Source organism: Brassica rapa, chromosome A01 (genome assembly GCF_000309985.2).
Source record: "Brassica rapa cultivar Chiifu-401-42 chromosome A01, CAAS_Brap_v3.01, whole genome shotgun sequence".
NCBI classification, from domain to species: Eukaryota; Viridiplantae; Streptophyta; class Magnoliopsida; order Brassicales; family Brassicaceae; genus Brassica; species Brassica rapa.
Window position 1 is genome coordinate 29,274,155 of NC_024795.2, and position 14,483 is coordinate 29,288,637.

General features: G+C 34.9%; 5 protein-coding genes and 1 long non-coding RNA gene across 6 annotated transcripts in view; 2 read left to right on the top strand and 4 right to left on the bottom strand.

The window, feature by feature from the left end:
• Positions 1-14,483, bottom strand: part of LOC103842894 (protein SPIRAL1-like 3) — a 209,522-nt gene that overhangs the window by 113,045 nt on the left and 81,994 nt on the right. The window lies entirely within an intron of this gene.
• On the top strand, positions 415-1,918 carry LOC117132102. The gene is made up of 2 exons (XR_004455603.1): positions 415-1,031; positions 1,385-1,918. It is a non-coding gene; the product is annotated as an uncharacterized LOC117132102 (long non-coding RNA).
• On the bottom strand, positions 2,837-3,634 carry LOC103843110 (stress-induced protein KIN2). Its single transcript, XM_009119820.3, has 3 exons — positions 3,498-3,634; positions 3,249-3,317; positions 2,837-3,128 (listed from the first exon to the last, which is right to left on the bottom strand). Exons 1-3 carry the CDS (start codon positions 3,552-3,554, stop codon positions 3,048-3,050), a joined length of 207 nt encoding a protein of 68 aa, XP_009118068.1. The 5' UTR covers positions 3,555-3,634; the 3' UTR covers positions 2,837-3,047.
• Positions 4,163-6,755, bottom strand: LOC103843101 (S-adenosylmethionine decarboxylase proenzyme 3). The gene is made up of 4 exons (XM_009119808.3): positions 6,517-6,755; positions 6,345-6,408; positions 5,678-5,835; positions 4,163-5,587 (listed from the first exon to the last, which is right to left on the bottom strand). The coding sequence occupies exon 4, from the start codon at positions 5,430-5,432 to the stop codon at positions 4,341-4,343; it is 1,092 nt and encodes a 363-aa protein (XP_009118056.2). The 5' UTR covers positions 5,433-5,587; positions 5,678-5,835; positions 6,345-6,408; positions 6,517-6,755; the 3' UTR covers positions 4,163-4,340.
• On the top strand, positions 7,141-10,984 carry LOC103843082 (protein trichome birefringence-like 20). Its single transcript, XM_009119784.3, has 4 exons — positions 7,141-8,352; positions 8,431-9,627; positions 9,839-10,323; positions 10,414-10,984. Exons 2-4 carry the CDS (start codon positions 8,953-8,955, stop codon positions 10,697-10,699), a joined length of 1,446 nt encoding a protein of 481 aa, XP_009118032.1. The 5' UTR covers positions 7,141-8,352; positions 8,431-8,952; the 3' UTR covers positions 10,700-10,984.
• On the bottom strand, positions 11,266-13,220 carry LOC103843066 (protein DMP5). Its single transcript, XM_009119769.2, has one exon. The coding sequence runs from the start codon at positions 12,828-12,830 to the stop codon at positions 11,955-11,957; it is 876 nt and encodes a 291-aa protein (XP_009118017.2). The 5' UTR covers positions 12,831-13,220; the 3' UTR covers positions 11,266-11,954.

Consider the following 14,483-nt stretch of genomic DNA (forward strand, 5'->3'; position numbering starts at 1 on the left):
AAAATAATAATTTTATAGTGGTTATTCCATCGATTTAGGGAGTGTTATGAAGTTTTATTAAATTAATTGATAAAAACAATTGAACGATGCTCATTTACCGTGAAAAAAGTTTAGCATACATTAATACAATTGTAGAATATGTGAGAAATTTTAAAACATCACTAAAGATTATGAGCTTCATTATATAAAGAATTTACCAAAAACTCAATATTTTTGTAGGGGTTAGCCCATAGATTTTGAGAAAATTTCAAAAGATATGACAATATTTTTTTAATGGCTAGTTGCATCAGGCACTAACACATGATGATGTTCAAAGAGGTTTGGAGTCTTTGTCGTCTCCGTTTATCAAGAAAATAATAATTTTATAGTGGTTATTCCATCGATTTAGAGAGTATTATGATGTTTTAGTAAATTAATTGATAAAAAAGTTATTGATTCCCATATGCCATGAAAAAGAACTTAAAATACATTAATACAAATGTAGAATGTGGTTAGAAATTTTAAAGCAACACTAAAGATTAGAGGCTTCAATATATAAATTACTTACCAAAAACTCAATATTTTCGTAGGGGTTAGCACATAGATTTTGAAAAAATTTCAAAAAATACGACAATATTGTTTTAATGCATAGTTGGATCCTGCACTAACATATGATGATGTTCAAAGAGGTTTGGAGCCTTTCTCGTCTCCGCTTTTCTAGAAAATAATGATTTTATAGTGGTTATTCCATCGATTTAGGGAGTATTATGAAGTTCTAAAAAGTTAATTGATAAAAAAGTTATAACGATTCCCATTTACCATGAAAAAAATCTTAAAATACATTAATGCAAATGTAGAATGTGGTTAGAAATTTTAAAACAACACTAAGATTATAGGCTTCGGTATATAAGTCATTTACCAAAAACTCAATATTTTCGTAGGGGTTGCACAAGGATTTTGAGTAAATTTCAAAAAATATGACAATATTGTTTTAGTGCATAGTTGCATTATGCACTAACATATGATGATGTTCAAAGAGGTATGGAGCCTTTGTTGTCTCTATTTTTCAAGAGAATAGCGATTTTATAATGGTTAGTCCACTAATTTTTGGGAGTATATGATGTTTTATTAAATTAATGTATAAAAACAATTTAACGATCCTCATTTACCATGAAAAAAAGTTTAGCATACATTAATACAAATGTAGAATATGGTAGAAATTTTAAAACAACACTAAAGATTATAGGCTTCAGTATATAAAGTATTTACCAAAAACTCAATATTTTCGTAGGGGTTGTTAACACATAAATTTTGAGTAAATTTAAAAAAATACGAAAATATTGTTTTAATGCGTAGTTGCATCCTACTAACATACGATGATGTTCAAAGAGGTTTGAATCCTTAGTTGTCTCCGTTTTTCAAGAAAATAGTGATTTTATAGTGGTTATTCCATCGATTTAGGGAGTATTATGAAGTTTTACTAAATTAATTAATAAAAACAATTGAAGGATGCTCATTTACCATGAAAAAGAGTTTAACATACATTAATACAAATGTAGAATATGGTTAGAAATTTTAAAACAACACTAAAGATTATAGGCTTCAGTATATATAAAGTATTTACCAAAAACTCAATATTTTCGTAGGGAACACCTAGATTTTGAGAAAATTTCAAAAAATACTACAATATTGTTTTAATTACTAGTTGCATCTTGCACGAACATATGATGATTTTCAAAGAGGTTTGGAGCCTTTGGTTGTCTCCGTTTTTCAAGAAAATAGTGATTTTATAGGGGTTATTCCATCGATTTATGGAATATTATGAAGTTTTTCTAAATTAATTGATAAAAACAATTGAAAGATGCTCATTTACCATGAAAAAAAAGTTTATCATACATTAATACAAATGTAGAATATGGTTAGAAGTTTTAAAACAACACTAAAAGTTTGGAGCCTTTGCTGTATTCGTTTTTCAAGAAAATAGTGATTTTCATGACTTCACATTGTTAGTATTATGTTATTCTGTTCTTTCACGTTATTTTATACTCCATCTGTTTCATTTTAAGTGTCACTTAGGGTTTGTGCACACAGATTAAGGAAACAATTAATTTTGTATATTTCCTATATAAAAACACAATTATATATACACCTAACCATATTTCAACCAATGGAATAATAAATTGTTAAATAAAATTAATAAATTTTGCATTGAAAATTGAAAACGACACTTATTTTATAACGAAAAAATTCCCTACAACGACACTTAATATGAAACGGAGGGAGTAATAATTTATATCACCAATTATGAAACTAATTAATGCAGTATTTTATTAAAATTTGTGAATTTTTAGTTAGATTTTTTCTCAATAGATTTTGTTATGACTAAAACTATAATTTAATTTTATTGTTAGATTATTATTAATATTCTTGTGAATTATTAAGATTTTTTAAAAAATATTATAGATTTATATGATTAATATAAATAACCATATAAACCATATGGATTAACTAATGAAATGGTCTTACTAAGACAAGGTAGATAAAAATAATGACTATATTATAATATAATAGATAATTAAATTTGTTATTATTTTCTAAATGCATAAATAGTTTTCATAATAGATATTTTATTAATGTGTGATAGTTTTCATAATAGATATTTTATTAACTTATTTTCATCAAAACAAATTACTGTTGACATTATTTTTAACAAATTTAAATCAAGTATCTTCACCTTTCTAGAATGACATTTTATTTTTTTAATTTAAGAATTAATACACTGGCACCTTCAACAAATTTAATTTATCAAAACTATTATAAATTTAAAATTTATACAAAAGTTAATTACCGCAAGACATATGAAATAATGTTTTTAAAATTATAAAAACTATTATTACATAACATGTAATGAATAAATCTACTTTTCAAATGATAGTATCCTGCAATATTGCTGGAAATTATCTGGTTACATAAACATCAGAAGCAGCAGAAACGAGAATTAAAACCTTTCCAAATTTATTAAATAACTCAAAGAGAGGATTATAATAGAAAGTCAAAATGAAAGTTGTTCAGGTGTTCTTGTTCAGGCCAGTTTTGTCCTTGACCACATCTGCAGCTCCTTGTGCCTTCTGCTTCATCTGTTGTCCAGCCTACAATTCACGTTTACCGTTAAAAGACCGTATAAGTTTTCTTCTGTAATGTACGTGTGTTTTTGGTCTAATTTCAATATGGTTTTCTTATAAAATACACGAGAGACTGAGAAAACTAACATGTTGCATGGAGTCTTGAGCTGAAGCAGCAGCATCTTTGGCCTTATCCATCAAACCACTTGCCTTCTCCTGCGTTGACACATTTGAACATGTTCATAAGATACATTTTGCCAAATCTAAAATAAATTTAACAACCCCGTTTAGTGAAAAGAAAACAATGGATTTACATATATATATAGAAGTCTCTCATAGGTATGTATATCAACATGTATAACAAACAATCAATGACTTTTGACTGCAAGAGTTAACCTTAGTCTGGCCAGTGGCTTGGCCGGCTTGGTAGCTTAGGTTTTGCTTGTCTGACATTTTCTTTCTTGCTTAGAACTTAATCTGATGCTTTAATTGATTGCTTTGTGTCTGATGATGTAAAAATGTTGGGAGTGTTTGGTTGCTATTTATAACCCAAAGGGACGTGATTGGGTGTGTCTCCACGTGTTGAGGACACGACGATTGGTCCGAGAATGTTGCGTCCGTCGGTACGTGGCGCATTTAACCGTTTGACCAGGACATAAAAGACTCGTTAAGTACTTGTGTTTGTCGATCCCAGATCCGGAAAACTAGCCAAGTGATTATTCTTTCTAGGAAAATCACACATCCGGTACAACACCATCTCTCATCTCAACCAGCTTCTCATAGAGCAGTATGGCCGCCTTGTTGGGGAGTTCCTCTCTTGTATCAAAAGCTCGTAAAGGTTTCTTAAGCGTAAGGATCCAAATAATGCCCTTCTAAAAGAGACCATTGAGAGGGAAAACAAGTGTCTAAGGCCGGAGAGCTTAAAGCATGTTTGTTGGAGATACACTGAGTGGAACAAAACTTGTTAGTGGTTGTATTTGTATGTGCAAGTGCAACCTGTTATGTTCTAAACTTAGAGATCAATATCTTACAGTGCGCACGATAACAGAGAAAGAGAGAGAGAGTATAAAAACCCATAGATCATAATAGCAAATATAATTGTCTTACATATATTAAAACCAGAATTCATATAAAGTAAAAAAGACACAACAACACAAATGCTTAAGAAGAAGAGTAACTCAACTTCACAAGTCAATTATTCATTATTAATATTAAAAAAAAAAAGCAAAAATAGTTCTGCTAGATTCCCTCGTCCTTCTCGTCCTCGCTGCTGCAGCTATTGTTGCTGCTCCACTCACACTTCAATGTAGATCTAGGCGACCCACAGTACTTGCCTAGCTTCTCAAACGTCTGATACATCACCGTTCCGCTCTCTTCTCCCAGAGACTCGAATGTCCTCTCTCTGCACCCGTAATCTTCCAAGTCTACACTTATCTCTGGCTTGTATGCGTTCACTCCAACGCTCGAGTGCACAGCCACAGAGAATTGTTTGGGCTCAAAGCAAGACAGAACCCTTGTCACCAGCTGGCTCAGGTCAATAGTGTTGAAGTCATAACCCACAGCTTCGAAGCTCGCGTAGCTAAACCCATCCTCAGGGGTCACATGGATAGTGGAGATTGCATCTCCTTCGATGGAGTTCATAGAGTAGCCGCAGGGCTCGAACTCAAAGTCGCAGATCTGGGACTGAGGAAGGATCTTTCTGATTCCGGAGTTGTCGGTCATTGAACCAGTCTCGCCATTCTTGTAGAAGACAGAGGCTTTCTCCCTGTCTAGACCAGTCATGCACATCTCGAGCGTGTAGACATTGTTGTTGCTGGAGGACTGGGCAGAGGAGGCAGCATAGACATGCCATTTCTTAGTCTCATCATCATTACCCATCAAGTAGGCAACGCTGTTCAAACCCAGCTTAGTAAAGTGACCATCAAGAACAGAGACTTCCTCAGAGAAGCTCCGGTGAGGAAAAGGCTGGCCGCCAGGGCAGAGGAAGGAGCCGCGAGTGTACTTGACGGACTCGACACTCAGAGAGAGCTCACCGGCCAGCTTAAGAAGAGGCGGGATGGAGAGGAGGAGCTTGGTGGTGCCACAAGTCTTGATGATGACTTTGTAAGGGTAGACAAAGAAGCTGGACTCAGAGAGGACGTAAGAGTCCAAGTGATCGTTGGAGAGAGAGGACACGATCTCACATGCAGCAGGAGTGAGTATTTCGTCAAGCTGGGACCTGGTCAGAGCACGGAGACCCAGGCCCTTGGAGTCTTGGAAGATGCTTGGCTCGAAGAAAGAGACCTCGAGCCTCTTCTCGTAGCCTTCGAAACCGATTGCAGACAAAGCCATGTCGCCTTGTAGTAAGAGGAGAGAACGATTGGATTGGGGAACCAAGCAGAAACGGAGCTTTGAAGAAAGTAAATTATAAACTGGAAACTAAAGAAAACTATAACTATAGTTGGAGACTCGGTGCACGCTACAACTCAGGATGGCCTCTTAGCGCACTGCAACGAAAGTAAAACAATCACATTGTTAATAAACTTGATACTGTCATGATTGAAGAGGGTAATAAAATGATGGGGAAGAAGCTTTACGTTGGAGTAGACAGAAGATTTGAATTTCTTGATTCCACCGTTGGGTCGAACGTCTTCAATGCTGTAACCGAGGGGAGCTTCGTAAAACAAGGAACTACTACTACTGCTAGACTTCTTTTTACCACCTTTAGATTCCATCATAAGCTCATTCACGCGTTCTGTAATCAACAAAACCATATGGTTAGGTAAAGGTGAACAGATACTCATCAATGTTCAAAGTTTCAAAATTTCAATAACATATCTAAAAAAACGTTCAATACTCATTCTTAGATGAGACATATGATCAAATTGTTGCAGCAGATCTACAACTATGGTGAGCCTAAGATTACAGTTAACCCTTAAAAACAGTTATGTATATGTAACATTAATCAAAATATAAGTATTTCAATTCAGATATAAAATCAATCTGTTATACAAAAACCAATAGCATATGCGTTAGATCAATCGACAACGTTTACTACTCATCCTAGCATAAAGGTTTACCAAACGAGACATGATTAAATTGTTTCATTATACCAATACAACAATATGAACCTAAGATTACGGCTAATCAACCCTTAAAACGTAACGATTTGTTATCTAACAATGAATATATCAACATAGCTCAGAATGATCAATCTCTTATACATAAACCAATACTATATGCTTAGATCAATCGAAAACTTACATATTTTATGAATTTTAGATCAAGACCACGTATTATGAATCCCTTCTTTCCACAGATATCAAACCTGAAAAAGTCGAAACAATCGAAAATTCTACATTAAGAAAACAATTTCGCGATAAGAACAATAATCAGATAGATCTATAACGCAAATAAAGAAAAACAAAAAGCTCACCAGATCCAGATGATTGGGGAGAAAGAGCGAGACTTTTGATCAATTGAAAACTCAGAAAGAAAACCCTAATTTGAAAGAAGGTTGAAGAAGATGATGATTTGGTAATGATGAGGGGGCGTTCGTGAAGAGAAAGCCAACGTTGAAACACTTTCTTTTATAAGCCCTAATTGCGCCACGGTTATTTACTTCTTTACCCTTTAACCTTAAACAGGCGAAAGCTCAGGACTCTCCTCAGCCGTTCATTTTCTTGTTCTATTTTTCAACGATAGGTTGCGTGATTCCTGACCACAGCTTAAAATAAAAGCAACAAATCTTATAGTAATTAATACATTTTATTTTATTTTATTTTATTTGTTTGTTTCCGTATCCACTAGGAAACTTATTTTATTGTTTTGAAACAAATATTTTGACATTATCTTTCCGCCGAGAATAACAAGCAACAACATTACTAGATAACTACCAACCAGTTAAATAATGACACGTATATCATCTGGGCGAATAGCTCGAGGTGGGCTGTCACGTAGCGCGGCCCAAAGAATCGAATTTTATTTTCTATTCGCCAAGGCTCTCCATTACCCTCTCGTGACTCATTCATGATTCCATTAGTCAACAAAGCTACAAACATAAAGATTATACAATTTTGTAATAATCAACACTGGACTTTTGATATGAAAAGTACGTAATTATTCTAGTCTAAAGGTGGAATTGTCTTTTGAAAAAGTATCTAGATTTTGTACAGACATACACACTTTCTATAGTTTATTTACCCACAGCCAAACAAAATAATTTATCTTTCACATTTGTAATAGTGAGATTTTCATACAAAACAGAACCATATACCTTCTTCTTTTACCTAGAAGTTGCTAGGATGATTCAGAGGGGGTTTCTGATAAGATATTCCCACCCAACTTGTCAAATATGATGACAGAAGAATATATTCCAACAAGATAGATAAAATGATATGTGTACAAGAATTCGAATCCCAAATCACATGGTATATGTTACAAGATTAAACCGTTTCTTTTTCTTACGGTTTGGTAATAGTCTTCTCAATTCTCATAAATCCAGTTTCAGTTCTTCAAAACGCTTTGATACCTGATGATGAATACAAACTAAGGATTAATGCCACAATTGTTTGTTAACTCAAAGAAAGCTCAGAGATTTACCAATCATAATCATCAACATCAATTGTTCACTAGAAGTGAGATAACATCGATCATCCATCATCAAGTTAAATCATGTCATGTCTTATTCATTCACTATCTGTTAACAAGTTCCCAAGAAGAGTTATTAAAACCAGAAAGTAAAAGACAAACCTTAATAATGGAGTAAGCCAATGGAAGCAAGGTATCTTGGATTCATTGCATCTTCAGGGAAAATTTTCAGAGCATGTATGAGTTTTATAAACGGTATTTTACCTCCAGTGTTATGATTTGGATACATTTAAGAAAGAAAAAGCTATGTCAACTTACAGGTCGTAAGCAAAACTTCACTCACCACTCATCTTGGCAAATACTTCAACAATGCTAAGCCCACTTCGAACACGCTTTTTTTTTTTTTTTTTTTAACGATTGAACACGCTTTTTTTTGTCTGAAATATTTATATATACAAATTCATCTTTCAGATAAACGAATGCATCAAGTGAACAAAGGCTTAGAACCTTGTCTAAGAAACTCAAACAGAACAAGGGCTTTGCCATGTGGAGACTACTCAACATTGTTCTAGCTTGAACCGCTTTAGCTAATGTTTGCCTGCCTCCTCCAAATTTTCGATTCGTAGGAGCTGATCTGGCCATAACATTGTTAATGAAGCTATATTGCTCGCTGCTCGTAGAGGTCGGTCTTTAAATGGCCTTTTTGTTTCATCAAATCTTGTTGATGCCCGGGGTTTAAAAAGAGCTGATTGTTTTTCAGGTGGGGAAGTGGTGTCACGGGAAGATATAATGGAAGCTATAGAGAGGGCGAAGTATGGGATCAATGACAAGGGAGTGAGGCCAGAGACTTTAGGAAATGAGCTTAGCAAGCTGTTTCCATGCATGGATATGCCATCTTTGGCTGGGAGGAAGAGGAACGGTCCAGATCAAGATGGTTCACAAGGACCGTTTGGTTATCAAACTCTCAGCTAAACCAAACCGGTTTGAGAGCAAATCCACTGATTCCGAGTCTCTTTGCATCTGAAAATTTTGAAAAATGTAGCTTTTTGTTAGTTAACATACATTATATATACATAGCCTATAAAACTGCATCAAACATATAATGTAGAACACTGATTATGGTTGTTTTATTTTAGTAAATAACCTATTAGCTAACCTTGTTTCATGCTAATCCAGAGTCTTCGGCATCTCTCATATCCCTGAAACTAAAATAGATAATTCATTCCTAATCACTTTTTATTATTCTCTTTCTTAAAATGGTTTAGCTTTTGGCAATAACGAGATGGAACTTCCTGTAACAAAACTACGCATAGGACTAGTGATCTTCCCTCTTATACTACTTACAATAGCTCCAATCCTTTATCTTCTTTTTGGTTATCCTCTCTATTATTCATCACCATCATCGATATACAAGCGTTTAACAACATCATCATTGGAGAAACCTTTGCCATCGCTTTCTTCTACGTATAACCATTCATCCAGTCCATCACCGCTAATAGCGTCATCATCATCGGATCATGATGAGACATTATCTGCAGAACATTTGTTGGATGATAACGATTATGACGATACATATCATGGTCTCAAGCCACCATCATCTTTGCGTAACAACATTTCCATATCATCGTCAAATGTTGAGCATCAAGAAAAGGAGCATCGCCGGAAAAGGAGAAAAGCGAATGGATGTGATCTATTCTCCGGTGAGTGGGTTCCAAACCCTGAAGCTCCCTACTACACAAACACGACATGCTGGGCGATACACGAACACCAAAACTGCATGAAATATGGAAGACCTGATTTAGGTTTCTTGAAATGGAGATGGAAACCGAAAGAGTGTGATCTCCCTTTGTTTGATCCTTACGAGTTTCTTGAGATCGTTAGAGGAAAAAACATGGCGTTTGTTGGTGACTCCGTTAACAGAAACCACGTGCAGTCTTTGATCTGCCTACTCTCGAGGGTACCCATATTCTTATGCTTATTATATCCAATATATTTATTAATCAATTGCTTTGTTGTAGTATTATTTTATAAACAAAAATAAAAATGAAGTTCATCACATGTTCAAGTTTCCTAGTTACGTGGAGGATGCATGCAAGCATAAATTATTGATTCGATCTCACCATTTAGGTAATTTGATGACAAGGCAAACATTAACCTTAACATTTCAGGTGGAAGAACCCGAGGATGACTCACGACAACAAGACTTCGACTTTAACTTCCAAAGATGGAAATACAAAACGTACAACTTCACAATCGCCACCTTTTGGACAACACATTTGGTTCGGTCCGAGGAAAACGGTCCAGCTGGTCCTAACTCATTCTACAACCTCTACCTCGATGAACCGGACCCTTCTTGGGCTTCCCAAGTCGCCGAGTTCGATTACATCATCATCTCCTCCGGGCAATGGTTTTTTCGACCACTCTTCCTTTATGACAAACAAAAAATGATTGGATGTTTGTATTGTTATATTCCCGGGGTCAGAAATGTCGGTGCACATTTTGCATATAGAAGAGCATTAAGAACAACGTTTAAAACAATCATAGGATTAGCGAATTTTAAAGGAGAGGTGTTTCTAAGAACATTTGCACCTTCACACTTTGAGAAAGGTGAATGGGATAAAGGTGGTAATTGCCTGAGAACTCGACCTTTTAGGTATGGTTTAACCGCCGTTAATCACTTTCATATTTTGTTTTGATACGAATGTTCTCTTCATTACATGAGCTATTTGGGTTTCTTAATTAGGAGCAATGAGACAGAGTTGGAAGGCATGAATCTGGAGACACACACCATTCAGCTCGATGAATTTCGCATTGCGAAAAGAGACAAAAACAAAAGTAATGGATTAAGTTTGAGATTACTAGATGTAACACAAATGATGTTGTTAAGACCAGATGGACATCCAAGCAGATTTGGACATAAACCTGAAGATAAAGTTATATTATACAATGATTGTGTACATTGGTGTTTACCAGGTCCTATTGATTCATGGAACGATTTTTTACTCGAGATGTTGAAAATAGAGATTTAGTATTTTTTTTTAGATCCATTCAAAAGTGAAATTAAGGTAATAGAATCTGCAGTTATTCGTATATGTAGTTATAGTACTGTTTCTTCTTACAGTGTGTTATATAGGATTGTTTTATTTTATATTAGGATTCACCAACCAATAGGATTGTTTTATTTTATATTCGATATCTTTTAAAAAATGAAACAAAATATTGTCAAATTATATTATGTTTTTAAAATTTAAAAGTAAAAAAAAATAGTAATAATTACAAAAAAAATATTTTACGTCGTCAGCATAACATTAAACCCTAAACCCTAAATTATAATCCCTAAACCCTTAATCCTAAACCCTAAACCTTTGGATAAACCCTAAACTCTAGGATAAATCCAAAACTCTAAATCAAAATCACTATACACTAAAACATTCAAGCGTTTAGAGTTTAGGGTTTTAGTGTTTTTTATTTAGAGTTTAGGATTTATCCAAGGGTTTATGGTTTACCCAAGGGTTTAGGATTTACCCAAGGATTTAGGATTTATCCAAGGGTTTAGGGTTTAGGATATAGGGTTTAGGGATTAGGATTTAGGGTTTAGTGTTTTGTTGAGAACATTAAAATATATATTTTTTAATTCTTTTTTCTGTAACTATTATCTTTTTTTTATTTTAAAAACATAATATAATTTGAGAATATTTTGTTTCTTTTTTTAAAAGATATCGAATTTGAAATAATGAAATTTTATTGGTTGGTGAACCTATAGGTTCACCCTAGGGAGTGAACCCAAGAATGACTCTTTTGAGATATGTGAGAAACAAAATTTCAACAAATTCAGATCTTAGCGAATGAAGGCCTAATCATTTTGTTGTGCATAAAATAATAAAAGACCATGATATAAATAACAATCTAACTACAAACTTTTGATAATCTTATATACTCAAAAGAGTAAAGTCAACGATATAGAAGTAACATGCAAAACGTACTTGCATTCCCGTGTTTCTGATCAAATATTTAAGTATAGTGTATTAAATACATCTTAAATATAATAAAAATACTTGATTATATGACGTAGCTGACATACTTATAATATATAACTTCCAAAATTTATAAGATATTAGATATATGACCCGCTTGCTTTATATAATTGTTCAACAGCTAGATGAAACAAACAAAGAATAACGTATGAATACAAATTTACAAACATTCAACAAATTAAACAAATAAAGAAAGTCCACCCACCAAGAAAATGCTACCGGCCTTTATGTGTTTAAAACGTTATAATGTTTACCTGCGATCACCATTCCCAGTAACAAGATACCCAATTCCGAGACGTCTCGTCGGAAACACCGTAAACAATAAGCTACATATAACCCCAATCCCCACCGGAACAATGTCCAAAACATGTTTAGTCTCTTCCTCAGGCGACGGATAAAAGCAATCCGTTACATACTTATCTCTCAGCGCAACCGCTCCAAACACCAAAACCGACAACGTAGCATGGATCCAATCAACAAACCGCATCCGGTATTTGGACAAATCGGGTAAACCCAACCCGGACGGGTCAGCATAATCAACGACCCACATACCATTGAACGTGACAAAACCGTAGTAGACTGTTCCGTTGTCGGCTTTAACGCTATCGGTGAAGGAGCTGATGAAGCAAGATGCGGCTAAGAGGAAGAGGAGACCAGCGGTAAGAAAACGCGTTGCATGGTCGCAAACGCCGTTTGAAGTAAAAACGGGAGTTAGGAGTTGAAACGCGAGGAGTGTTCCCGTTGGGAGGAGGTTTGAGAGATTTGCTGCTGATGTCAGCGTGTTTGACATGGCTCGTTGAGACACTGACCTCTGTCTTTTGAGTACCAGGGGTTGTCTGTCCGACGACAGCTGCTTGGAAAGGTCATCGATCTCCGGTGCCGGAAAGTTCGCGTTTCTTAGCTTAAGGGCAGACATTTTTATAAAATTGAATTCTTTCTTGTTTTGGGGTTTCGTTGGCTTGAGTATGGATGATGGGAATGATGATGATGTTTTATAGATGTTACAATACGTAGAACAGCTAGGCCCTGTTCGTTTGTACATCTGGAAAATGCATCCAGATGGTCCATCTAGATGTATCATCCAGATGCTCCATCTGGGTGTTGTTCGTTTCATCATTTCGTTCATGCATCCAGATGAATCATCTGAATGCAACTATGTTCGTTTGCTTTTCATTTTTTTAACTTCCATCTGCATCCAGGTGGACTTGTTAATAAAATGACTAAAATATAACTTTTTACGTTTCAACGGAAAAATAGCATTTTTACGGTTTTGGCCGAAAATATTTTTGCGGTTTTTGAGGAAATATGTGTGTTTTCGCGAAAAAGTGCATTTTTATGGTTTTGGCAGAAAAATATGTTTTATAGGTTTGGCAGAAAAATACGTTTTTGCGGTTTGGACGGAAAAAGTGTGTTTTGAAGTTTTGGCGCAAAAAGTGTTTTTGACGGGAAAAGTTTTTTTTCACGATTTTGGCGGGAAAAGTTATTTTTGCGGTTTTGGCGGGAAAATATATTTTTCCGGTTTTGGCGGGAAAATACATTTTTCCGGTTTTGGCGGGAAAATACATTTTTCCGGTTTTGGCGGGAAAATACATTTTTCCGGTTTTGGCGAGAAAATGCGCTTTTCCGGTTTTGGCGGGAAAATACATTTTTCCGGTTTTGGCGGGAAAATGCGCTTTTCCGGTTTTGGCGAGAAAATACATTTTTCCGGTTTTGGCGGGAAAATGCGCTTTTCCGGTTTTGGCGGGAAAATAAGTTTTTTTTTTTGGGTTTGGCGGGAAAATACATTTTTCCGGTTTTGGCGGGAAAATACATTTTTCCGGTTTTGGCGGGAAAATGTGTTTTCCGGTTTTGGTGGAAAAATTCAGTTTTCTGGTTTTGGCAGAAAAATTCCGTTTTCCAGTTTTGGCGGGAAAATTATGTTTTCCGGTTTTGGCGGGAAAATTGTGTTTTTTTTTGGTTTTGGCGAGAAAATTGTGTTTTTTGGTTTTGGCGGGAAATTTGTGTTTTTCGGTTTTGGCGGGAAAATTGTGTTTTTCAATTTTGGTGGAAAAATGCGTTTTTCCGGTTTTGGTGGGAAAATTCTGTTTTCTTGTTTTGGTGGGAAAATACCATTTTTCAGTTTTGGCAGGAAAATTCCATTTTTCGGTTTTGGCGAGAAAATTGTGTTTTTCGGTTTTGGCGAAAAAATGCGTTTTTTTTGTTTTGGCGAGAAAATGCGTTGTTTCCGGTTTTGGTAGGAATATGCGTTTTTTGGGTTTTGGTCGAAAAATGTGGTTTTACTGGTTTAGCCGAAAAAATGTGTTTTAATGAAACATGTGTGTTTTATGTTTTTTGCGGAAAAATGCATCTTGCGGTTTTGGCGGAAAAGTGTGTTTTTTCCATTTTTGCGAGAAAATGTATTTTTTGGTTATAGTTGAAAAAAATATATGCAAAAAATTGAATTTACGGTTTGAAAATAATATTTTGATTTTAAAAGGTCATTTTTGTCATTTGTCATTTTGGACTGAACTAAATGCATCTGCATCCAGATGCACCATCAAGACTCACCTTCATTTGGGTGAGAATTTGAGATGAGTTTTTAAAAATTCAGCTGGGTGATCCATCTGGATGTAGCATTATAATGCACTAAACGAACATCAATTTGCATCTTCACCCAGATGAATCACCTGGGTGAGCAAACGAACAGGGCCCTGATTATAACTAAAGTTTACGCATATGATATATAATATTGGATTAGCTTGCATGAATTGAAAAAGACCACACGTAAATGAAATTTCAT

Bases quoted from the DNA above. Each gene is read 5' to 3' on its own strand.
- LOC103843110 (XM_009119820.3), bottom strand. From the start codon at position 3,554: ATGTCAGACAAGCAAAACCTAAGCTACCAAGCCGGCCAAGCCACTGGC. The intron at 3,318-3,497 runs GTTAACTCTTGC...GTGTCAACGCAG, and splicing joins AAGCCACTGGCCAGACTAAG to GAGAAGGCAAGTGGTTTGAT. The intron at 3,129-3,248 runs GTTAGTTTTCTC...CGTGAATTGTAG, and splicing joins CTCAAGACTCCATGCAACAT to GCTGGACAACAGATGAAGCA.
- LOC103843101 (XM_009119808.3), bottom strand. From the start codon at position 5,432: ATGGCTTTGTCTGCAATCGGTTTCGAAGGCTACGAGAAGAGGCTCGAG.
- LOC103843082 (XM_009119784.3), top strand. From the start codon at position 8,953: ATGGAACTTCCTGTAACAAAACTACGCATAGGACTAGTGATCTTCCCT. The intron at 9,628-9,838 runs GTACCCATATTC...TTAACATTTCAG, and splicing joins TGATCTGCCTACTCTCGAGG to GTGGAAGAACCCGAGGATGA. The intron at 10,324-10,413 runs GTATGGTTTAAC...TTTCTTAATTAG, and splicing joins CTGAGAACTCGACCTTTTAG to GAGCAATGAGACAGAGTTGG.
- LOC103843066 (XM_009119769.2), bottom strand. From the start codon at position 12,830: ATGAACGAAATGATGAAACGAACAACACCCAGATGGAGCATCTGGATG.